At 52.4% G+C, this 22,971-nt stretch overlaps 2 protein-coding genes across 4 annotated transcripts; both read right to left on the bottom strand.

Moving 5' to 3' along the window:
* Positions 1-763: 763 nt before the first annotated feature.
* Positions 764-7,637, bottom strand: DMWD (DM1 locus, WD repeat containing). Of its 3 annotated transcripts, XM_074369396.1 has the most exons (6): positions 7,119-7,637; positions 5,695-5,877; positions 2,618-3,889; positions 1,678-1,752; positions 1,505-1,571; positions 764-1,323 (listed from the first exon to the last, which is right to left on the bottom strand). In XM_074369396.1, the coding sequence occupies exons 1-5, from the start codon at positions 7,557-7,559 to the stop codon at positions 1,542-1,544; spliced, it is 2,001 nt and encodes a 666-aa protein (XP_074225497.1). In that variant the 5' UTR covers positions 7,560-7,637; the 3' UTR covers positions 764-1,323; positions 1,505-1,541. The 3 variants fall into 3 exon arrangements, with proteins under 3 accessions (XP_074225497.1, XP_010945134.3, XP_074225498.1); XM_010946832.3 differs by lacking the exon at positions 1,505-1,571; XM_074369397.1 differs by lacking the exons at positions 1,505-1,571; positions 1,678-1,752 and having other exon boundaries at positions 7,119-7,636.
* A 1,682-nt stretch (positions 7,638-9,319) lies between these two features.
* Positions 9,320-22,794, bottom strand: RSPH6A (radial spoke head 6 homolog A). The gene is made up of 6 exons (XM_010947090.3): positions 22,121-22,794; positions 19,370-19,604; positions 14,528-15,289; positions 13,279-13,423; positions 12,567-12,684; positions 9,320-9,780 (listed from the first exon to the last, which is right to left on the bottom strand). The coding sequence occupies exons 1-6, from the start codon at positions 22,792-22,794 to the stop codon at positions 9,543-9,545; spliced, it is 2,172 nt and encodes a 723-aa protein (XP_010945392.1). The 3' UTR covers positions 9,320-9,542.
* Positions 22,795-22,971: the final 177 nt, after the last annotated feature.

Genomic DNA, 22,971 nt, shown 5'->3' with positions numbered 1-22,971 from the left:
CTTTGGGACAGTTTAAATTTAGCCCTCAGGCCCTCTGCTTTACTTTTTTTTTTTTTTTTGGCAGGAGGTGGGGAAGGGGTGATGAGACAATCAGGAAGGGAGGCCCTCAAGAGCCAGGACCAGGGGTGATCCACTGGCCAAAGCCTGGGGGAGGCAAAGGAGCCCCCAAAATAGCTCCTTGGACCCTGGCCGCTCAGCCACATTCCTGCCCAGGCTAGGATTAGAAACAGAAACATTTCGGGGGGTGGAGGGCGGAGCGGGAAGACACCACTCCCTGCGGCTCCAGAGAGCCAGCCAAGAGGGATTTTCGTTCTTTCCCGGGTGGATGGTTCTCCCAAAGGAAACCATGGTCTCTAGCTGGCCCTGGAGGCCTGGGCCCGGCTGTGCGCTCAAGGGAGCTGGCTCTGGGCACCTCTGGAGCTGTCTGGGGTAGGCTCCTTCAGTATCTGACTTGGACACGTTGAAACAACTTTTGAAAACTCCTACTGAGGGGGCCCTGGTGGCTCTCTTCCTTGAAAGTTTGTGGGGCAAGGGATGATCTTTTCCAACTGAAGGGCCTGTCCTGGGCTGGGCAGCGGCAGATCCACCAGCTGTGTGCCTCCTGTGTGCCCCTCCTCTGGCCTTCAGTGTTTCCTGCCATCAAGAGGGCACTGGGGGGAGGCAGGGCCTGGCTGTTCCTTGAGACAAAGTGGATTGATTCTAGGACTACAGAGAAACCACACACACACTTCTTCCCCACCTCCTCAGAAGGGAACAGACGCTGTGAAAACAGGGTACTTTAGTATAAATAAGAGGTCCTGGGGGACAGGGAGGACCCCAAAGGGCTTCCATAATTTAACACTCGTCAAAAGCACAAACAACAGCAAGGGCGGGGTGGGGACCAGGGGAGGAGTGGGCCACCTCCTGCTCCGCCCACGGGACCGAGGGGCACACTGCAGAGCTGGGGCTCTGGTGGGTGGGGAGTTTCTCCCCCTAGGAGTGACCAGTCACATGCTGGGGACAGGGATGAGGTGAACACTGATGTTTCAGAGGAAGGGGTCATTGTACTTGGCAGTGGGTGGGGACAAGGCTGAGGCCAGAAGGGGCCCCTACATCTCCCCTGTGTCTGGGCCAGTCTGAGGGATCCTCTGACCCCCAAATTTGTGCAGGGTGGGGGACCAGAGCAGTCCATCTATCACGGTTAGTCTTGTTAATACGTTGATCCATGAGGTCAGCGGGGAGGGTTGTGGCTAGGAGGCTGGGGACATGGGGTTAGGGATCCTGACATCCATGGCTTCACACCACTGTGCCGCTCGGGGAGTTGCCTGGTTGGGAGGAGATACCCTGGGGAAGATGAGAGGGGAGACAGAAGGGAGTTAGAGACCACGTGGGGCTCTCACCAGTCCCATGGGGAGGCAACCAGCCAGGTCAGAGTTCCCTCAGACTGCTGCCCCCCTGACTTTGCCCTTCAGTCCACCCCAGACCCCCCCAGACAGAGGTCGCTGCTCTAGGCTCAGGAACTTACATCTTGGCTAGCTTCCCTGTCCCAGCAGGCGGCACTTTTATACAATAATTAAAGTCCTCGGGTGATCCTGAGCAGAGAGGACGGGGTGGAGGTGGGGGGGGGGGAACTGGGGTCCCCTTCTGACTGGGGAGATTCTGAGATTCTAAAGGGGAATGTCTTAGGGACAGTCCTACCTCTACCACTGACTTGCTGGGTGACCTGGGCCAACTTCCTTCCCCTGTCTGGGCCTCGGTCTCCTCGTCTGTGAACTAGGGAGATAAAGGGATCTCTTTCAGAACTCACCAGAGTTCCCAAATTCCAATGCCCCTGCCTCTGAGACTGTGCTTTAAGTTCTAGGGATTCCAGACCCTACAATTCCAAAACTGCTCTTTCAGGGAACCAAGGCACAGTCCTCAGATCTAGCATCCTGGGCCCCTGAGTTCAAACCCTGAAGAGGCACCTGAGACCATAGCTCTGAAGTTACAAGGCACCAAGCCCATAGTTCATCTACTGGGACCTTTCTGAACCCCACAGCCACCCCAGGAGATGGGCACATACACCCACCACCCATTCAAGCCTCCCCATATCCTCAGAGGTGACAAAGGTCAGAGAAAGGCAGAGACTTGCCCTAGGTCACCCAGGGAGCAGAAATACAGGACTGGACCCTGAGCCTGGGAGTCCACAGCCCAGGCCTCCAGCAGTGGGCTGGGATCCCAAGAGTCAGACCTAGGTGGGAAACCGGGCCCACAGGCTCAATCTTGCCCATAGAGCTTGACTGACAGTGTTAAAAAATAAAAAGTTCACCATTTAAAAATCGTATTTTCCACAAAATTAGATTTGGCTTTGAGTGACAGCAGTAAGACCTAGCCATGCTGCGCCCACTGGCTGCCTTCTGATCGCTCGCCCTGGCCTCCACCACTCCGACGTCTCAACACCCAACCCACTCTCTGCTGACTGCTGCTTACCAAGGGTTCTAGAAGTCATTCTTAAGATCTGGGAAGTCTTGTTCTGGGACACTAACATTTCCATGGCTTCCCCTCATCCTACAGGGTTAGACGCTCTGACACTAACAAACCCCTCTGCCAACGCCCGCCTCTGCCTGGGCCTGGGGTGGGCCAGTGTGGGCTGACTCACCGCCTTGCCCGGCCGGGCCCAAGTGCAGATGAGGCCCTCCTGGCAGGCGGTGATGATGCAGTCCTCCAGGAAGAGGAGGACCGTCAGCCGCTCCTGGGCGATCTTCTTGCACACCAGCGGCTCGAGCAGCGGCACCTCATGGATGCGCGGGCACAGCGCGGTGCCCAGCACCTTGGCGGGGTCCAGCCGGCTGCGGGGGGCGGGGCCGCTGGGCTTGTCCCCACTGCTCCCACTGCCGCCCCCGCCCCGGCTGATGTTGCCCAGGCTATGGTAGCGCTTGTGCTCTTTCTCGGCCCCCCGGTCCCGCCGCTCCTGCAGCGTGAGCGTGGCAAAGCGGCCGATGCTGAAGGGCGTGCCTGGCTCCGCTGCCGCGCCTGGGCCACCCGCCTTGCCGCTGCCCGCTGGGTGTGGAAGGCTGTTGGAGCGGGACAGTGAGCGGGGCAGGGGCCCGGTGCCCGGCTCACCACCCCGCGAGCTGCTGCTGGCCGGCGGTGTGGTGCCAGGCGTGCCGGGGAGGGTGCGGGTGCGGGCCAGGGGAGGGTGGGGGTAAAGCACGTCTTCTGTGAGGTCCCACAGGCAGAACTGCGTGTCCTGGCCGGCCGAGCCGAAGCGGTAGGTGATGGAACTGGCCTTGGGCAGTGGGGAGAGCTGGGCTCCCCCGCCCGAGCCTGTGCCTGCGGCCTCTGGCTCCTCCTCCTCCTCGCCGCCGCTCCGTTCCCCGTCGCCACTGGTTGCTGCCGCTTCCTCCGCCCTCGTGGTGTAGGGGTCGAAGGCCACAGCATTGACCCAGGACTTGTGGCCGTGGCCTCGGGCCACCACGCGGCCCTCGGTGAAGGACCACACGGTGACCAGGTCATCCTCCCCACCGGTCACGACATAGCGGCCATCAGGGCTCCAGCACACACAGAGCAGGCCCCCAAAGTAGCTCTTCATGAGCCCCCGCAGGAGCATGGAGTCGAAGTGGAAGACGCGCAGGCAGCCGTCCTGGCTGACGCAGGCCAGGTGCCGGCCGTCGGGCGAGAAGGCGAACTCGTTGAGGGGCCCTTCGCCCACCGCCCACTTGGCCAGCGGGTTGCGGGGTGCCTTGCTCTTGGCGGCATAGACGGCGAAGCCCTCACCCTGCTTCAGGAGGCTGTACTGGGGCGGCGCCGAGGCACACGGGTGGCAGACGTTGTACAGGTACAGATGGCCACTGGCGTGGGAGGCCAGGAACAGGCTCTCTGACTCGGGTAGCCACTTTAGATATGTCACCTTGGTTTTGTCGATAAGCCGCTGCAAGAGAGACAGCAAGGGTTGGGGGAAGGCAATCCTCCCCTGGCTGACCTCCTCCCCAGCCCCAAGGAAGGGATCTTTGTCTATTCCGGTCACTGTTCTAGCCCCAGAGCACAGAGCTGTGCACGCAGGAGGCACCTGGAAGTACTTCCCCAACACATGAATGACAACCCCATCCTGTCAGCTGCACAGCTTTGCTCCTTTTTTCCCTCACAACTCACATCCAATCCTGCAAGAAATCTTGTGGGCTCCATCTTCAAAATCTGTCCAGAACTTGGCCTCTTCTCAGCCCCCCACTCCACCCCCAACTCCAACACCCTGGACTCAGCTGTCATCAAGCCTGCAATGGCCTAACTGGCCTCCAGGCCACCACTGCCCAGGTCTCTTCTCTACCCAATTGCCAGAAAGATGCCATTAACACGTAAGTCAGCACCCTGCACGCTCTCCCCGACACTCGACACCAGGGAAGCCTTTCTCCAGCACGACTCTGAACAGAACCAAGCCCTTAGGCATCCATTGTCTGTAACAAATTAATTTCTTTCCCAGGTGTCTAAGTTGCTTTCCGTTCTCCATTCTCAGGAGAATTTAGAGAATAAGCAAACTGTGTCTGTGTTCTATGGCTCTGATGAACCCCAGTGGTAAGAGGCTCTAAAAGCCAGTCTTTTCCATGACCTTCCAGACCCTACGTGACCTGGACCCTCCCAATTATTTCCCAGAACTCATCTACTTCCCTCACCCTCAATGCTGCTGAGGCCACATGGCCTTTTTGTTGTCTTACATCAGGCTTTTGTCTTTGCTGTTCCCTCTACTGAGAATGTCCTTCTCCCTAATAACCCGTATTGCCTCCTTCTGGTCTTTATTTCCACTTCCTTCCAGTGAGCCCTTTCCCAACCACCCTATTTAAACCTCACCGAGCACTCCCCACTCCCCTTCCTTCTGGACCTTTCTCCATGGCACCTGGGCACACGGCATGCTTAGTTATTTGATAACTATGTCTCCCCTAGCTAGAGGAAAGCCCCACAAAGGCAGGACCCTGTGTCAGTTTTGTTTACCAAGATGTAATATTCCCAGGGATTAGAACACTGGCAAAGAACAAATTTTGGATAAATATCTTGTGAATGGATGAATGCATTTTTAATCCATTCAGTTTCACTCACTCCCCTCTGCCACTCATACATTCTGTGTATCTAGAACACCTTCTCTGAACAGAGAGCAAGAGACAGAGAACAAGCGTAGTCCTGGACACAGATAAGGTCCTTCACTGGCATTTCCCCTTGTGCCAGGTCCACCTAGGACTGAGCAACCTCCATGTATGATTTTACAACAGTCCTGGGAGGTAGGGATGAAAAACCCATTTTGCAGAAAAGGAAAACTGAGGCTAAGGGAGGAATAGTCACCTTCTCAATGCCACACAGTGAGTAAATGGTGCAGCAAGGATTTGTATCCAATGCCCACAGGGCCCAGAATTTGAAGAACAAGGGCTCTGGCTTCAAACAAGTCCCAAACAAGGTCTAACCTCAGTTCTCTAACCTACAAAATGGGCATCACAATCCCTAACCCACTGGTTGACGGAAACTCCAGTAGTGTGTCCCGCACAGGGCTAACACAGCACGGGGCCTCGTTACTAGCTGTCATCACAGTAGCTGCTATCTGTCACACCGTACCACATATCTATCAGTCCATCCCACACCTCACCCTCATTCTGCCCCTCTCAGGCCTACACTACTCCCCCGGTAGCTGCAGTCTCACGGCAAACAGGTGGGTGGGAAAGGGCAGCAGCTCTGGGTGCTGGGCCCCCAAATCACCTCCTCATTGAATAGCTTGCTGGTGTCCTTCTTGATGAGATCCAGGTACTGCACCTGACCAGCTGAGAATCCCACCAGCAGGGAGATGGTCTCTGTGGCAGCAGTGAACTGGTTGAAGTCGTGGCAGGTGGGCTGGGTGCCCTTATAAATCCTCTTGTCAATTGGCTTGTTGAGGTCAATGGACTTGAGTGGTGGGAGAAAAGGAGTTAATAGTGTCTACCACTGAGAGGAAGGAAGAGGGTTGTTGAGGTTGGGGGAAAACCACTAAAAGGAAGCAGGGTTAAATCCCTGAGGGAAGTGGGTAGGTGGATGGGTGAGTGGGCTGGGGGAAGGGGCAACCACAGACAGGAATGAGGACCCAAATCAAAGACAGAGGGTAAAAACAGGCAGGAAGGTCCCCGCCCTGCCCCCCTGCCATCACATGAGATCACAGTGCCTCCTCCCTAAAGTTGGAACCCCCCAACTTCAGGGAGACCCTTGCCCACAGTATCAGGGTCCACAGTCCCCATAGTCCCTGAGCTCCAATTCTTTTCTAGTCCTCCAAAAATTCAGCAACTCTCTTGGGTCTTAGCACCACAATAGTCCAAGCCCCCCAAAACTCAGAATCACCCAATCCCCAGAAATCTAAACCTCGTCCAGGGATTCTCTTCACTCTGGAGTCCCTAAATCTCAGGATCTCCATCACACTTCAGGGACATAGTAAACCTCACAGTGCCCCACATTTTAGATGACTTTATCACTTCTACGCTCTCAGGATCCCATCCTCACTTCTGGCGACCACCATAAACTCCAAAGGTCTCATGTACTCTGGGACCTAAACCACTTTGGAGACACCCATCACACCTGAGGATGTCCCTTCTGGGCTTTCATTATCTCCAGATCTCCCATCAGCTCAGAGATTCTCATTTCCTCCAGGACCCCATTACCTCCAGGACCCCAGTTTCCTCCAGGATTCCATTCACCTTTAAGCCCCCCATCGCCTCCAGAATCCTCATCATCTCTGGGCTCCCCAAGTTCCTCCAGTGCCCCCAGACTGCAATACCTCTGGGTTCTCCATCCCTTCTGAGTCTGCATTACCTCAGAATTTCCTATCAGCTGCAAAATGCCTGCCAGCCAGAACCCTGGAGGACTCATACCATCTCAGATTCCCCATCAGCTCCAGAATACTCCATGCATAACCTGGAGATCTCGCATGATCTCAAGGTTTCCCATCACCTCCAGGATGGCCAGCACCCAGGGGCCCTCCCATTACCTTTTAGAATCCTGCCTTACCTCGAAGAACCCTTTTCCCCTAGGGCGTCCATCACATCAAGAATGCCTATCTCAGGGCTCCCTACATTTGGGGAACCTTATCACTTCTGGATCACCTCAGGTATCCCTATCGTCTCAGCCAGCACTCAGTCCCCACGATGCAGGCCGCTCACCCGTTGGCTCCCGCGGCGACAGCAGCCCGGGTAGAAATAGAGCTCGCGGCCCAAGTTGAAGCAGACGCGGTCTCCTCCAGCGCCCAGGCCCGCGGGCGTGGCGGGAGGCTCTCCGGCCGCGGCGCCGTCGGGCTCCCCGAGGCGCACGAGGCTGAGGCGCACGGCCGGTAGCGCGGGCCCGGGCCCGGGGCCTGCGGGCGGAGGGGACGACGCGGGGCCCGAGGCACCAGGGCCGGAGGCGGAGGCAGGGCCGGGCGGGGGCTGCGGTGGCTGGGGCGGCGCCGGGGTCTGGGCGGAGGCCGGACCCGACCTGCGAGCAGCGCCGTCGCCGGGGAGCAGCTTGTAGAAGCCCTCGCGGGTGCGGAACTGCGACTTGATCTCCGCACAATCCCCCATGCCGGCGCCGGGGCCCGAGCCGCCCTCCGAGCCGCCCGCCGCCATCTTGGGCGCCCCCCGGGGCCCCGCCGCTGCCGGACCGCCGCCCGCTGCCGGGCCCCCTGCCGGAAGCCGTGCGTCCGCACCGGAAGAGGTGGAGTCGTCGTCCGGGCAACGCCCCTTCGATTGGCAACAGGGTAGGGAGGCGGGACACGAGCTCAGGCCGTCGCTTGGGTAACGGTTGGGGGCTGGGCGAAACGTGGGAGTGGCCTTCGCGCCAGCGACCGACGTGTGGTTGGCTGCGGGGACGAGGCCACAGGGGAAAGGGGCGTGGCCATCAAATAAGCACAAGTCCCTAGCAACGGCGCCATGGGAACCGTTTGCCTAGCAACGGTAGGACCCTCAAGAGAAGGCCTTATCCATACCCTGGCCTTCCTGTGACGTCACAAGTGACTCCAGGTGACCCTAGTGTCTCCTGAAGATTCCCAATAGACACCAGACTGACCTCCAGTGTTTCCCACTGACATTTTCAAGTCTCTTAACTGGCCACAGTGAGAGCATTGGTGGTTCAATGGTAGAATTCTCTAACTGGCTACAGTGTCTCCAACCATTCCTCTTCACCCTTGAGGATCCACCAAATCCCGTTGATCTCCAATGTCTCCATAAAACTCAAAGGACTTCATCTGACCCACAACTAATTAACACTAAACATGTCCACATTTCCCACCAGCCTCCTGTATATCTCCATGATTTCACTAGCTTCAACAATCTCACTTGGTCCTCCAACACTCATCAAAATTTTATTGATCCCTGCAATGCCCTCAGTGTCCTAATGATCCAGTAGTAACCCCAAAACTCTTTCTGATCTCAGCAGCCCCCTGAGGAGCAGTGGGGCTGTCACTTCTCCTGAAGCCACCCTGCCCTCATCACAGATCTTCCCTTGACCCACTTATTCAGTCACCTCCCAGATTTGTCACCAGAATGTCCCAGAAGCATTTCACACTCAACAAGTCTTGTGATGAAATTGACATCTTACTCCAAATCCTGCCCCTCTTCTCTATCCCCATCTTAGGGTCAGCACTGCCATCCCCTCCAGTCACCCAGGCTGCAGACCTCGGTGTCTCCCTAGATTTCTGCCACTTTCCTTCACTCTCTGATTCCAGTCCCCAAGTCTTTTGCATTCTGTCACTTAAACTCGTCTTTTCCAGTCCATTCCTCTGCACATCCTGGTCTAAACTCCTCTTCTCCTGCTTAGGCCCTTCCTTCATCAGTTTTGTCTCTGCTCTTCCAGATCCTGTTTCACCCCTCTGTCTACCCTCCACTTGGCATCTAGAGAAATCTTTCTAAAGCATGGATACATGTTCAGGGCACGAATACAATCTGTGGCCTCACAAGTGTTCTCAGGACAAAGTTAAGCCCTGAGTAATCTGCTCCTGCCAACTTCCCTTTCCAGCCTCATCTCTCACCACTGACTCCTCACACCATGTCCCCAAAGTGAGGTTTGAGAATCTACCCCAACACATCACTCTCTCTTGCCCTTGGGCACTCTCCCTTTGCACATCCTGTTCCCTCTAATTGGAATACCTTTTCCACTCTTCCATTTCTTTTACAAGCTATCTCAGGAGCTCTGCCAGTCCTTTGGGCTCCTTCATCTGTGTCTCCTGTGGAGTATGAGCCCCAGGAAAGCAGATCTGGGGCCACTTGGTCACCTCTGTGTCCCCAGCACAGGGCTGGGCAGACAGGAGGCACTTCAATAGTTGTTTGCTGGCCAGATGAATAAAAAAATGAACAGATGGAAGAGACTATGCTGGGCAACATCTGTGTTCCCAGCCAAGTGCCGCAGTCCTGATTTAGAAGCCATGTCAACAAATGAAGTGAAGAAATGAGTGATCCTGCTGGAATGCCCTGGGGAAATTTTATTTAGAGCAGCTGTCTTCCTCTTCTACCCCTGTCCTCTAGGGGCAGAAAACAAACCAACAGTGAAAAAACAAAACTATGTTTAAGGGAAAACCTGCTATCTACCTGCTTGAGGAAGGGGGCTATGGAGCTTCAGTCATCCTGGTCCTCGTCCTCATCTTCATCCTCATCCTCCTCCTCTTCCTCCGAGGCTGCCAACACTTGCTCTTGGGCAGCCTTGAGGGCCTGCTCCTCCTCCACTGTAGGGTCACTCATCTCCATGATCTCTGGGCCGCTGGGGTACTCTTGCTGAATAGGGGCTGGCAGGGGCGGGTTGAAGTTCTCAGGACTGTACTTGTGGCCCCAGCCGATGTAGATGTTCTCAAACTTCCTGGAGGGGCAGAGAGATGCTGGAAAATCCTCCCCCAAAGACCCCAGCCTAGACTTTTTTTAAAGGTGGGCCCCAGCATGGGCATAGCATGACTGCAAAGTTGGGGGTGGTAGAGTGAAATGTGCCCACCAGGTTTCTCTATTCATTTGTTTTTTCAATATCTGCCGAGCATCTGCTAAGGGCAAGGTCGCGTCTAGAGCTGCACTGACAGCACATGGAGCTGTAGAGCTCTTGAAATCTGGCTAGCGAGATTGGAGAACTCAACTTCTGATTTTATTCAGTTTTCAAATTTCACTTGTGATTTCTTCTTTGACCCATTGATTATTTAGGAGTATGTTGTTTAATTTTTACATACCTGGGAATTTCCAAAATTTCCTTGTTATTATTGGTTTCTAATTTCATTCCAGTGTGGTCAGAGAAGATATTTTGTATGAGCAATCCTTAAAAATTGATTGAGACTCATTTTATGGCTGAGCATTCGGGCTGTCCTGGAGATACTCCATGTGCTCTTGAAAAGAATGTGTTGGATGGAACGGATTTTATTTAATTTTAATTAATTTAAACAATAAAACTGATACTTCACTTATTGGAAAACATCTAAGTATCTCTGAATACATGGACAACCTGAATACATGAATCTACTTTTTCAACTGTAAATGTTGTAAAATCTGAATACAAGTCAAGCATTTCTGATGAAAATTTAGCACCCAAATTGAGATGTGCTATAAGTGTAAAATAAACTTCACCCCAGATTCCAAAGACTCATGAAAAAGAAAAGTAAATTAGCTTGTTAATAATTTTTACATTATTGTTTTCCTGAGAATATTTAGGATAGTTGGGGTTAAATAAAATATATTATTAAATGAATTTTGCCTGTTTAATTTTATTTCTTGAATGTGGCTACTAGAAAATTTTAAATGACATATGTGGCTTGTATTTTATTTACATTGGCCAGCACTTGTCTAGAAGTAAGCACCTAGCAGTGAATAGATTAGACAAGAATTCCTGCCGTGGTGCCTACATTCTAGAGGAGAAAAGGACAGAATTGGTTGGGTCCTAGCCCCACCAATTGACCTCTCCCCGGAATTTTAAGGGGAGAAGGAAAGAGGCGTAAATGGGAGGAAAGGGAGGGGACTGAGAGACAGGGAGAGTGGCAGAGCCAAGGGGAGAGAGAGAGAGAGAAGGATGGAGAGCCCACCATGGGGAGTAGTTTGGATCTGACCTTATTCTCCCAGCCTTGCTACTCCCTAGAGAATCGTTTCCCTCCAGGCCTTCCTTGGAGCCTTCAAACACACTGCTTCCTTGGAAGCCCCCGACCTCTGTCTGCCCTGGTTCCTGGGAGGTTGCACTTGCTAGGAAGGGAGAATCTTGGGCTCCAATCCAGACCAACCCGACTGGAATCTGTGCTTTAACCAGACCCCCCGGTGAGTCCTACTCACTCACAGTTTGGGAAGTTCTGGCCTAGAATGTCCTTCTGCCTAGTTACTTCTCCCCATTTATTTATTTTTATTTTATTTTGTTTATTTTTAAATTGAAGTATAGTTGATTTACAATGTTGTGTTAGTTTCAGGTGCACAGCATAGTGATTTAGTTACATATATATATATATATATATATATATATATATATATAGTCTTTTTCATATTCTCTTTCATTATAGGTTATTACAAGCTATTGAAGATAGTTCCCTGTGCCAGACAGTAAAACCCCAGTTACTTCTTTCTTTCCCCAAAGATTTCAGTTCAAGGCTGTTTTTCCCAGGAATCCTTCCTCGATCCCCTTAAGATCTGACTGTGGCCAGAAGAAGGGCGTTGGCAAAAGCAAGCATGCCTCTCCATGCTTCTGGAGGTTAAAAAAACAATTGCCAAGAATATGGTTAAATTATCAAGATGATGTGAAATCCCACCCTGGCTGTGAATTGTAGTAGGGAACACAGTGCAAAGTGTGAGCGGAAAGGAAAAGCTATGAACAGCCGTCATGCCATCTGGCGGACAGAGCTGGTAAGTGCATGCCCCACTGCAGCAGGCTGCGCTCTCCGGTGGCTAGGCAGACAGGCTGGGAGGTGCCTGGTGGGAGGCTGAGGGACTTGTTTGGAGTTTGGAGCTGAGGGTGGGAGGATGTGGGCGTGACTTTGGCCTGCCAATCTTTTGAGAACAACTGGTGGAAGATCCTGGTGGGGAAGATTTCTGCCCGCAGAAGACTCTTCAAATTGGAAGAAATGTCCAGGGGAAGGAGTCAGCTTCCCCAGAGATAAGACTCTGCCCTGTCAGGACCACCCAAAAGGGGACATCTCAGTCCTGTCTGGCTCCATGACTCATATAGCAGGAAAGCCTGGGCCTAGGGATCATATAGCCAAGTTTGAATCCTGCACATGCTGTGTGTCCCTGAGTCAGTTCCTTCCCCTTTCTGATCCTCCATTCTTTCATCCAAGGGTCTCACACACTTTTTTTAAAATAGTTTTTTTGGGGGGAAAGGGGGGAGGTAATTAGGTTTGTTTATTTAATGGAGGTGCTGGGGATTGCACCCAGGACCTGGAGCATGCTAAGCATGAGCTTTACCACTGAGTTCTACCGTCCCCTTCAAGGGGCTCACACACTCTTGGTCTGGGATTTCTCATTTTAGCCCTAATGGAACCCCTGGGAGCTGAGTGAGGAGTTCAGGCCCTGGGGGCTTCGCCAAGGGAGTCGTCCCAATCTCTGCCCACCCAGGTGAGTTGCTCCACCCATTCTGTCCCTGATGAAGTTGTGGGGGTGCCCTCTGCTGGGAGGAACTAGGAGAAGACCTACTTGCCACTGGCGTAGGCACAGGCCCCTGGCCAGAGGTTGGAGCGCACGACGGCCACGGAGTACTGGGGGCTGAGGCTGCAGGACAGGCGGGCGGTCCAGGGTGACATGTGCATGATTTCTGTCGGGGAGCAGAGAGCACCAGGGAGGTCAGAGGCTAGGCAAGGTGGAGACACTTACCTCCTTTGCAGGGTGACAGTGAACCCTGAGGCCCCCTGACAGGGGAGCTACTGGGATTCTCCTTCTAGGTTGGCCATAGGTTTGAACCAGGCATCACAGGGCAGAGCATAGGCTCTGGGCTTGTGGAAATCTGGGTCCATATCCAGATTCCATGCACTCGCCCACTCTCAGCCTCTCCCTCTTCCTTCCTCCAGGTGCCTGAGGTCCCAGTCTCAGGAAATTCCTGTCCAGTCTTCTAAAACCCAGCTCAAGTCCTGCTTCCCCTGAGGAGGCCTCCCTAGCCATCTCTCTCTCTCTCCCCAAGCCCATATGGGACTCAAAAGACCATATCACACCATCTGGGCCATTGCCACCTGCCAGACACAGTTTATAAGATCGGCACATCCTGTAGCCCCACGGGATGCCCATTTTATAGATGAGAATATAACTGAGGCTCAGAGAGGTGCCCCTCTCCCCGCCTTGCCACAGTCTTGCTGCCCCTCCCTTTCTCCCAGCCTCCACCAGAGCTGGCGGTGTGTGAGGTGAGGACAGTTACCTGCATCTTCAGAGAGTGGCGTCAGCAGCGGGGGCCCGACCTCCTGCTCCACCTCCTCCATTCCCTCATCTGCCTTCTCTTCCTCCTCCCCCAGCTCCTCCTCCTCCTCTGTCTTCTGCAATGGGTTCACCCAAGTGCAGCGGCCCTAGAAATGGGGAGGAGGTCAGGTGGCACCCCTGGGGAGGGCAGAGCCTGGCCTGCACCCTGGGAGGAGGTAAAGGGCCAGGCAGGACACTGTGGACTGGTTCTGTTCTCAGGGACCCAGGTGCGGGTAGAAGTACAGGTGGAGGTAGGTAGGGGGAAGATGGGCTGTTACAGTAAGATGGGGACTCCTGTCTCTGGCTGGCTCTTGGCCTCCATGTGTGCATCCATTCACTCATTCAGTCAGTCATTAATTGTATATTTGAGGAGCACCTACTATACACAGGCACTACTCTAGGTGCTGGGGAGATATCCTTGAGAAAAGAGACCCCCCACATTGCTGCCCTGGTGGAGCCCATATGATCCTCTGTTTGCTCATCTGTGAAATGGGTGTATCATGGATGCCTCTGACATCGCATTGTTGTTGGGTTGCCTGAGGTCCTGAAGAGCCGATAAATGTTTGTTGAATGAATGAATGAGCCTAAGGGCACAGCATATAGCAGACTTCAGTTTCAGCAACTGTGAAATGGGAATGATTGTTGTACCAATCTCAAAAGGAGTTATTTGGTTTCAGTAAAGCATTGTGAAGTCAATCAATGTTTACTGAGTGAATGAATGAATGAATAAAAAATTCCACAGCAGGTGCTTCCTGGAATAAATAAATAAATGTATGTAAAGTTCAGACACACTAGCCACTCGATAAATGCAGGTCTGCAATCTCTCACGCACAATTTCAAAATCTGAAAAGCTTTGAAAACCAAAAGTTTTTCCATAAGTCATTTGGCAACAACCCTGGCCCAACTGATGAGAGGCTAGTCAGTTTTGCTGCAGGAATAATGATGCCTTTGAACCCGGGCTGTAGCCCCAGCCCCTGCTTGAGGTGCTGCATAACATATGGCATATGCACTGTGTCACCTTTTTAGGATCTGAAAAATTCAGAATTCCAGGATGCATCTGGCCCCAAAGATTTCTAACAGGGGATTGTCAACCAGTATCTGTTGAATGAATGATGGAATGGATGCCTAGCAGTGAGCAGGTGTTTAATATCATTATTTTGGGGTCACACCTGGTTCTACAACCAGTGGGGAGGCTGGAGTCCGGTGCTCACCTGCGGCAGGATGTGCTGCGTGTGGTGCACCCAGTTGGCCATGGAGTCCACCAGCTCGAGAACCGGGATTCCGTCAAAGTCTGGGTTCTCCTCATACGAGTCTCGCCCAGCACCGCCTTCCTCTTCCTCGTCGCCCTCCTCCTCGCCAAACTGGTAGAAGCCGAGGGGGCTGATTTGTGTGGCGGCCGAGATGCGGGCGATCTGGGCGCGCAGGTAGTTGGCCTCATTGCCTGGGAAGGGTGGGTAGCTGATGACCGGGGCATCCAGGTAGCCCGTGAAGAACTTCTTGATCTTGCGGGCCTGCACGATCTGGATAGGCGTGACGTGGGGCAATCGCGCCCAAGGCTGGCCCGGCTCATTGCACACAAAATACAGGTACTTGTTGGCGCCGGAGCGGCTCTCTTCCTTGGGGATGGCAGGTGGCGGCTTCCACGTGGGCTTGGGGATGACGTCGGGGATCTTCTCCTCCTCCTCGCCCTCCTCCTCGCCGTGTGTCTCCATGACGTCGCCGCCCTCCATCATCTCCTCCATCTCCTCCTCCTCCCCCTCCTCCTCCCCCTCCCGAAATTCCACCTCGGCCACCAGGTAGCTGCGACTGAGCCCCAGGATCTTGCCCCAGAATCGGCAGGTAAGGATGGGCTGCTGCTCCACTAGCTGCTTCAGGGCCATGAAGATGCGGAAACTCTCGTCTGAGCCCAGGCCCACACCAGCCTGTTCGAAGTAGAAAGCCTTCTCCATGATGTTGGGCACTGCTGTCTCAGCCTGCAGAGGGCGGGGTGGAGGGCACGGGGGAGGAAGGCTGAAGCCCTGCTCCGCAGCCTGACTCAGTTCTAGAGTCCAGAGAGTTCAACTGCTCTGTAACCCATTTCTGGCCAGTGAGATGTAGGGGTAAGTGTGTAAAGGAACAATGACGTTTAAATTGTACCAGTTGATGTAGGAGGTTTGGTGGCAAGCGCACTGAGGTTTTTCCTATGTACTGTATTCTCATTTTTTTTTTAAAGCTCCCTTTGTGAACACAGTGTTAACGGGAACAATTACTGCATCTTTTCCCTAGGCCTGCTGGACTGCTTTGGGCTTCACAAGAGTTTGAAGTCCCTCTCCACCGGAAGGTATGCTTTGCACCCCACCCCCACCACTTTCATATCGCTTGCTCTGACCACTTGAAGGCAGAAGCTGGAAGAACCCGTGTGGGGGTTGCTATGCCCTCTTTCTCCTGCTCTGCAGCGGGGGGAGCCTGGGTCACAGTGGCACCTCTGTCATCCTCCATCTCAAGTGACTGATGAGCCAAGCCCTCTTGCCAAGCCTGGATGGGCCAGTGGTGTGAGCGAGAAATAAGCTGTGTGGCATTAAGCCACTGAGATGGCTGGGCTGTTTGTGATCTCAGCTCGACAGGATCCACCCTGACAAATACGATACAGGAGGAGAATCGTAATTTTTACAAGTGATCCTGGCAGTTTCTCTCAACCTTAAACACAATGCCAAAGCTTGTTTGCCTCATTGATGTTGCCACCAGCAACCGAGGGGGCAAGAGTCAAAACTTAATCCCAAGACTTCTCCTGGCAGCCAGGAAGGAAGATAAGAGACAGATCATAGGAAACCCTCTCTAGGGTGTGTGCCTGGCTCATAGTCGATGGACATCACCCTCTTTCTGGGAACGTCCCTCCATCGACGGCAATGGCATGGCCTGACCAGCCATGTTTAAATGACATCACCCTACCCTTCCAGCCACTGTTGATTGGAGCAGGTGGGGACAACTGTCCCAAAATGGCAGATCAGACTCTGCTTCTCTCCCTCTGCAATTTGGAACTAGGTGGAGAGAGAGTACAGCCGTCATCACCCTGCCTAGCAATTACTTCTTTGGTATGGCTGGGTTTGAACCGAGGCTGGTCTGGCTCCAGAGGCCATATTCTTAGCCTCCACTCTATAACTCCTCTGTGAATGGCAGCCAGAATCTTCCTTCCCCTTTCTGCCAGCTTCCAGGAAGATCCTATCTGTGATCTGGGAGAAAAGATTTCCCGGTGGCAACTGGAAGGAATTTAAAAAGAAAATAATTCAGCAGCTGTGGGGTGGCTGTATACTGTGTGGTGGAGGAGGTAGGGGAGGAGAGAGAAGCAGAGGTGAAATATGGGCACCTGAATGCCAGGTTGGCCTGGGGATCAGCTACATTTATTCCTGCCCTTAGGTTCAGTGCAATCAGTCATTGGCAGCCCACTGAGCTGGCACTATCCTCAACCCCCTTCTCCACTGGTTGCCTTCCCCAGGCTGGAGAAGCTCCACAGTCACTTTCCTTGCAGCCAGGAGTGGTCACATGACCCAATCTGGCCAATAAGATACAAGCAGAGGTTTTCTGAGAGGCTCCAGGAAAACTTTGGCATTCTTGATTTTAAAAAAAAAAGGGACACATAGGGAAGAGCTCCCCCCTCCATTTTGGGGGTGCTGGTGTGGGGATATGATATCTGAGGCTTCAGCAGCCATTTTACAAGCATAAAGTGACAAATTCAAAGACCAAAAGTCAACATGATGAAGGCAGAACAGAGGAGACGGAAGAGCCAGGATTCTTCATGATCTCACAAAGATCCTGCTGCAACTCTACCCACTCTTGGCAAAGCTGAAGTAATGATGTGTTTTGCTGAACTGCTTGGGCCATTTTAATCAAGCACTTGCAGCCAAAACTGAGCCTTACTGACTCTGACTGTATTGGCCAAAGATGGGATTTATGCCCAAGCTTCTGTGATGCTGAAAACTGCTTTCTTGGTTTGGGTGGGTGGGGGGTAGTGAGAGGGTGGGGAGTGTGGGAAGAAGACAGCCTTCAGTGCCCCTTCACTGGGGATCCACCTTGTCAGCCCTGGAGTGCTTGCACCTATTAGGTGTGAGAAAGACTTCTGTCTTGTCTAAGCTACTTGTCTTCATTTCTTTGACATCTACTTCCTGTCTTAAAGTGTGTCAAACAAGAACAGTAAGGTGTTAGTTTTTGGAATATGACACAGTAACACTAAAGTTAGTTTAAAACTAAATGTGGGGGTGGTACAGCTCAGTGGTAGAGCACATGCTTAACATGCACGAGATCCTGGGTTCAATCCCCAGTACCTCCACACACAAAAAATGTAATAATAATTAATAAATAAAACAATTACCCCCCCAAAAAAACTGTAAATGTGAGAATAGTCAGGAACTTTCCAAAACAGATGTGCAGTGATGGGGAACCTTATGCTGTAACAGCCAAACCCGCTATGCAGAGGTTGTACACAGCAAACACAAGAGTCCTAATGCAGACAGCCATCTACAGAGCAAGGCACAAAATAGAGAACCCAGAAATGAACCTGAGTCAGTACAGGGGTAAATAAATGGTAGAGGTGACATTTTCAAAGAGGGGAAAGAATGAGTTTTTCTACAAATGTTGTTGGGGATCATGGAAGAAGTAGACATTCTTTCCATTTGGAAGAAATAGAAAATGAGAGAAATGAGAGCCCTTCCTCCATTAAGACAGAAAAGTAAATACAAAACGCTGAATCACGGATTTGAATCTCTTCCTAGAAACAAGCATAGGCCACAAACGCCCACAATTTTGCCCTTCTACAGACCGCATATTAAAAACTCCACCTCCAATTTCTAAGGGGGTGGGGCCTCCAGGGGCTAAATATTTGAAGAGGGCGGTGTCTCCCTTAGGATTGAATTTCAAGGGGGCGGGGCGTCGACAGTTGAGGGGTTCTAAGGGGGTGGAGCCTCTAGAGGCAAAGCGTTCTAAGGAGGCGGGGCCGTCAGGGGCTTGCGTTAGGTGGAGGTGCGTGCGACCTGGAGGTGTCGCAGAGGAAAGGTGCAGTTCTAAGGGGGTGGGAACTTCCGAGGAGAAATTGCTGATCTGAAATTTAAAACCGTATTCTCAGGTAAAACTGTTCTTTGTTATAATGTGACTTGGATTCCCACCTGCACTCTGCTCACTGAAGTGCTCATTCCTTGGTCAAACTGTCGTTCCGGTTTCTCCCACTATCCCACCCCACTGTCGTCAGAATCCTAGAATTTCAGAAACATAAGATACGAGCCCAGACCAACAGCATCCGCAGAGATGGCCGAGGTTTTAAACCAGGCTTTGGAAGACATAGTCCTGCCTTCCTAATCCTGTCTCTTTTCTAGCTTCGAGCCCTCTAAGTCCTTCTGTCACAAATAGAAATAATAAATGGCACTTGCCTTACAAGGTTGTTTCAGGGATGAAACAGACCACACTCCTAAAGCTCTTAGCAGGGGGCCTAGGAGGTATCAGAATGATCATAAACAGAGTTCTCAACAAATGTTTCTTGAACGAGTGAAAGAACACTTCACCCAAATTTTAAGCAGTCATCCAGTGCTGGAAACAGAATCGTGGAATGAAATATTCATAGTGGAATGTTAATGAGTCAGGTCTCAGCTTGCAAAAGGGGAAAGTGAGTTGGGGGGTAGGGGGCAAATTCAGTGTTGAGAGACGCCAGGAGGTAGTGGGTTTCACAGAAAACATCTGTAAAGCAGTTTTTTTTGCAGAAGGGAGGAGTAAGACGTGGTAGGAGAAACCAGGCTCCATCTCCCTGTGGTGCTGGAGTCCACTTTCTACAAAGCAGAACTGACCAACTTTTTCTTTGCATCAAGCCCTCCCATGGCACTCCAGTGGCCTCAGAAAAAAGCCCAAGCCCCTTAGCCTGGCGTTCAAAGCTCTCTGTGACCTGGTCCCTGGCCCCTCCTCCCCCACAAAATTGAAATCACATGTTTCAGGGTGATGCTGTGCAGTCCCTCACCTCCAGGCATTAGCACGGGCTGCCTGAGCCTGGGTCACTGCTCTCCCCACCGCGTACCCCTCCCCACTGATTCACTCACCACCTCCTCCTCCATCTCCTGTTCGCCCTCGCCGCCTCCGCTCCCGCCAAACAGCGCCTTCTGCCTCTCAGCCATCTCATAGATGGGCTGCATCTCCGGGTCGTCCCGAAGTGTGTCCAACTTGGGGTGGAACCACTCCCATTGCGTGGTGCGGTTCAGTGACTCCAGGAGGAACAAGGGGTTCTCTGGCCGCTGGTTCAGGATCTTGGTCAGCAGGTTCACCAGGTGCTCATACCTGCCTCCCACAGAGGGGAGTGGGAGGTGGGGGGATCACTCACTCAGCTTACTGAGCTCGCTGCTGTGTGTCTGGCCCTTTGCCTGGTGCTGGGGACACAGTAGGGGAGAGAAAAGGTCCTTGCCCTAGTGGAGCTGACATTTTGGTGAGAGACAGATATTAACCAAATGTGCAAAATATATAGTGTGCTGGGGGTGGTAATTTATTTGAAGACAAATAAAGCAGGGAATGGGGACTGGGAATGCCAGAGATAGGAGATGGTTTGCAGTTTTAAATAGGGAGGCCTGGGACAGCTTCACTGAGATGACTTTTAAGCTGAGATTTGAATGCTCTCATTCAATGAGGGGGCAAACCACGCAAATATTGGAGGGAAGAGTGTTTCAGTCAGAGGGAAAAGCAGATGCATAGGCCCTGAGACATTCTATGAGTCTAACATAATCTTGATACCAAAACTCAAGGAAACTAGGAGAAAGGGACATTCTATGCCAATCTCATTTAGAAATGTAGATGCTGAAATCCTAAGCAAAATATTAGCAAATGGCATCCAGCATTCTCAAAAGGACAACACACCATGATTAAATTGGCTAACAGCAGGAATACCAAGACTGGACTGATATTAGAAAAATAGGAAAAAAATTTAATTCATCACATTAACACGGTAGATGAGGTATGTAAGATCACTTCAACAGGTGCAGAGAAACTGATAACATTCAACACCCTTTCATGCTCTTTAAAAACCTAGCAAACTAGGAATAGAAGGTAACTTTTCATAATCTCAATAAAGGGTAGCCACAAGTAACCTGCAGCACACACCAAACACAATGGTGAAAAGACGGAATATTTCCCCTATGAGACTGGGAATGAAGATGCCTTCTTTCACCACTGAGTTATAATATTGCAGTGAAGTTCCCAGCCAATGCAATCTGACATGAAAAAGAAAGAAATGGTAAAAGGATTAGGAAGAAAGAAGCAAAACTACCATGGTTTGCAGATGATGTATTTGAGAATGGAGTGTGAGGCCTTGAGCTGAGGGTGTGCCTGGCATATTGGAGGAGCACTGAGGAGGTTAGTGTGGCTGGAGTAGAGGGAGGGAGACAGGTTGTGGGAGGAAAAGAGGCAAGAGTGATAACAGTATTGTAGTGGCTTCCATTGACCTGAGTCAGGTATGCTGAGCACTTGAGAGCATGTTGATTTCTCACCACCATCATACATCTGAGGAACAATTATGATCCCCACTCTCCAGATGAGGAAACTGAGGCTTAGAAAAGTTGAGCTCATGAGGTCAGACAGGGTAGCACGGCCAGGATTTAAAGCCAGGTTGGCTTGATTTCAAAGTGTGTATGTCTAACTCTCTCCAGTGTGCAAACCCTTTGGCAGCAGTCTTGGGTGTGGCGGGGTTGGGGAGCCAACATTGAATTGGGAAGGATCAGAAGTGAGAGTACAGGGCTTTTCAATGAGGGACCTTGAAGTTCCTGAAGGCTGGGTTTTATAGGGGAAGAGCTGGAGGTTAATTCTGACTACATTCTAGGATCTGAAGGAGGAGCTGACTAGAGATGAAGTTTGAAAGCAAGAAGGGACTGAATTATATAGGGCCTTGAAGCTGTTATGAGGAGCATGAACCTTATCCTGAGGGCATTGGTGAGCCATGGCAAGCTCTGAGCATAGGAGGGATAGGGGTCAGCTTTATGCTTTAGCAAGACCTCTTACTTCTCCAACCTCATCTTCCCTCACTCTCCTTCCTCCCTTGGTTCCAGTCATACCAGCCTCCTTCCTGTTCCTCAAACACAGCAAGCTTCAAAGCCTTTAAGCTCACAGTGTCCTATATCTAGACCCCTCTTCCTCCAGTTACCTTCAGGGTGCTCTCTCTCACCTCCTTCAGGTCCCTGATCAAATGTCACTTCCTCAGAGAGGCCTTCCCTGATCTCACACTACTTAACATGTGCTCCCTATCCCCCCCTTACTCTGCCTTAGCTCACCTTAGCTCTTATCATCACTTTATCATCTATTATACTTATTATCCATTAAAGTGTCAGCTTCTTGAGGATGTGATGGGGGGCTGAAAGGTGTGTTATGACTGCAGCTGAGTGGCCCTGGCAAGTGCCTTCCCCAGGCAGGAAACTTGTGGATAACAGGGCCTCAGAAGCCAAGTCACTTGTGCTGAAATCCTGGCTCTGACACATCCTAGCTGTGTTAATTTGAACATGGGACCAATTTCTCTGTGTCTCAGTTTCCTCCCCTATAAAATAGGAACAGGTGGTCCTATTCTCATCGCAGCTATGAGAACCAGATGTGCATACATGAAGTGCTGGCACATCTGGCAAGTAAACACTAGCTGCTGCTGTTTATCCCCTGACTTGACTCCTAGTCCGAGTTAGATGCCCCCCAAGTAGCCACTGGTTATCAATGAGGAGTAATCCCTTGTCTGACTGAGGAGACCCCAGACCTGAGGTACGGCCTTGGCTGGGGTCTCCCCTACCTGGGTCCCGCCCCTCCCCACTCCTGGGCTCCCCTCTCACAGGCTGAGGTCGCAGTTGACGCTGGTCTGCAGGAGGTAGGCCTTGGCGTTCTGCACAGCCAGCTCCCGAGGTTCTGGCTCCGGCATCTCCATGCTGAAAGGCATGAAGCCTAGCTCGGAGGGCGAGAACTGGAGGGCAGGATCATCCCTCAAGTAGGGCCCATGCTCTGCGCTCTGGCCAAACTGCAGGTCTCTCTGGTACATGGTGAACTGGCCCAAGAGGTTGGCCCCGGGCTCCTGGTAGGCAGCCTCCAGCTGCTGGAATAGGTTGCCTTCACCCTGCTGTAGCTGCTGCAGCATGAGGCTGGCATCGCGGGTGACCTGGAACCTGCCTTCGCTCAGATAAGGTTGGGGCTGTATCTCTGAGGGAAAGCCCGTATTCAGGGAAGAGTACTCTATGCCACCCAACTGGGCTTCTTCAGCCTGGAACATCAAGTTCTCATTTTGGGTCAGGCTGGCCCTTTGGGACCAGCCTCGGAGGTTGGTCTGGCTCGACACGACCTCCTGACTGCTGCGCGGGATCTGGGCGTCAGGGGGTGTTTGCTGCACCTCGTAGGGAACCGTGGGCTGGGGTCGAGGCTGTTCCTGACTGCGCCACCGCTCAGAGAGCTGGGAATTCCTACGGCTGGAGGTCGGCTGAGAAGGGGAGTCAGGGTTGGGCGGTGGGTCCCCCATAGTTCAGAAGGGATCACAGACTTCTAGGAGGAAGGCTTGCAGATAGGCAGGCCAGACCAGTCGCCCGTTTCGCATCTATCCGCGCTGGTTTCTAAGGAGGGAAGGGGCGGGCCGTTACCAGGGGAGGGCGCGCGGGGATGCCGGGGCCAAGGAGCTGGTTTCCGCGCAGGCGCGGCC

This window comes from Camelus bactrianus, chromosome 9 (genome assembly GCF_048773025.1).
Source record: "Camelus bactrianus isolate YW-2024 breed Bactrian camel chromosome 9, ASM4877302v1, whole genome shotgun sequence".
NCBI lineage: Eukaryota > Metazoa > Chordata > Mammalia > Artiodactyla > Camelidae > Camelus > Camelus bactrianus.
Note: the sequence above shows the minus strand (reverse complement) of the source record. Positions and strands in the feature narration are given on the sequence as shown.

Bases quoted from the DNA above. Each gene is read 5' to 3' on its own strand.
- DMWD (XM_010946832.3), bottom strand. From the start codon at position 7,559: ATGGCGGCGGGCGGCTCGGAGGGCGGCTCGGGCCCCGGCGCCGGCATG. The intron at 5,878-7,118 runs GTGAGCGGCCTG...CCACCACTCAAG, and splicing joins GTCGCCGCGGGAGCCAACGG to TCCATTGACCTCAACAAGCC. The intron at 1,324-1,677 runs GTAGGACTGTCC...CATCTTCCCCAG, and splicing joins CCAGCAAGTCAGTGGTAGAG to GGTATCTCCTCCCAACCAGG.
- RSPH6A (XM_010947090.3), bottom strand. From the start codon at position 22,794: ATGGGGGACCCACCGCCCAACCCTGACTCCCCTTCTCAGCCGACCTCC. The intron at 13,424-14,527 runs GTGAGCACCGGA...CCCCATTTCTAG, and splicing joins CGCAGCACATCCTGCCGCAG to GGCCGCTGCACTTGGGTGAA. The intron at 12,685-13,278 runs GTAACTGTCCTC...GCTCCCCGACAG, and splicing joins GCCACTCTCTGAAGATGCAG to AAATCATGCACATGTCACCC.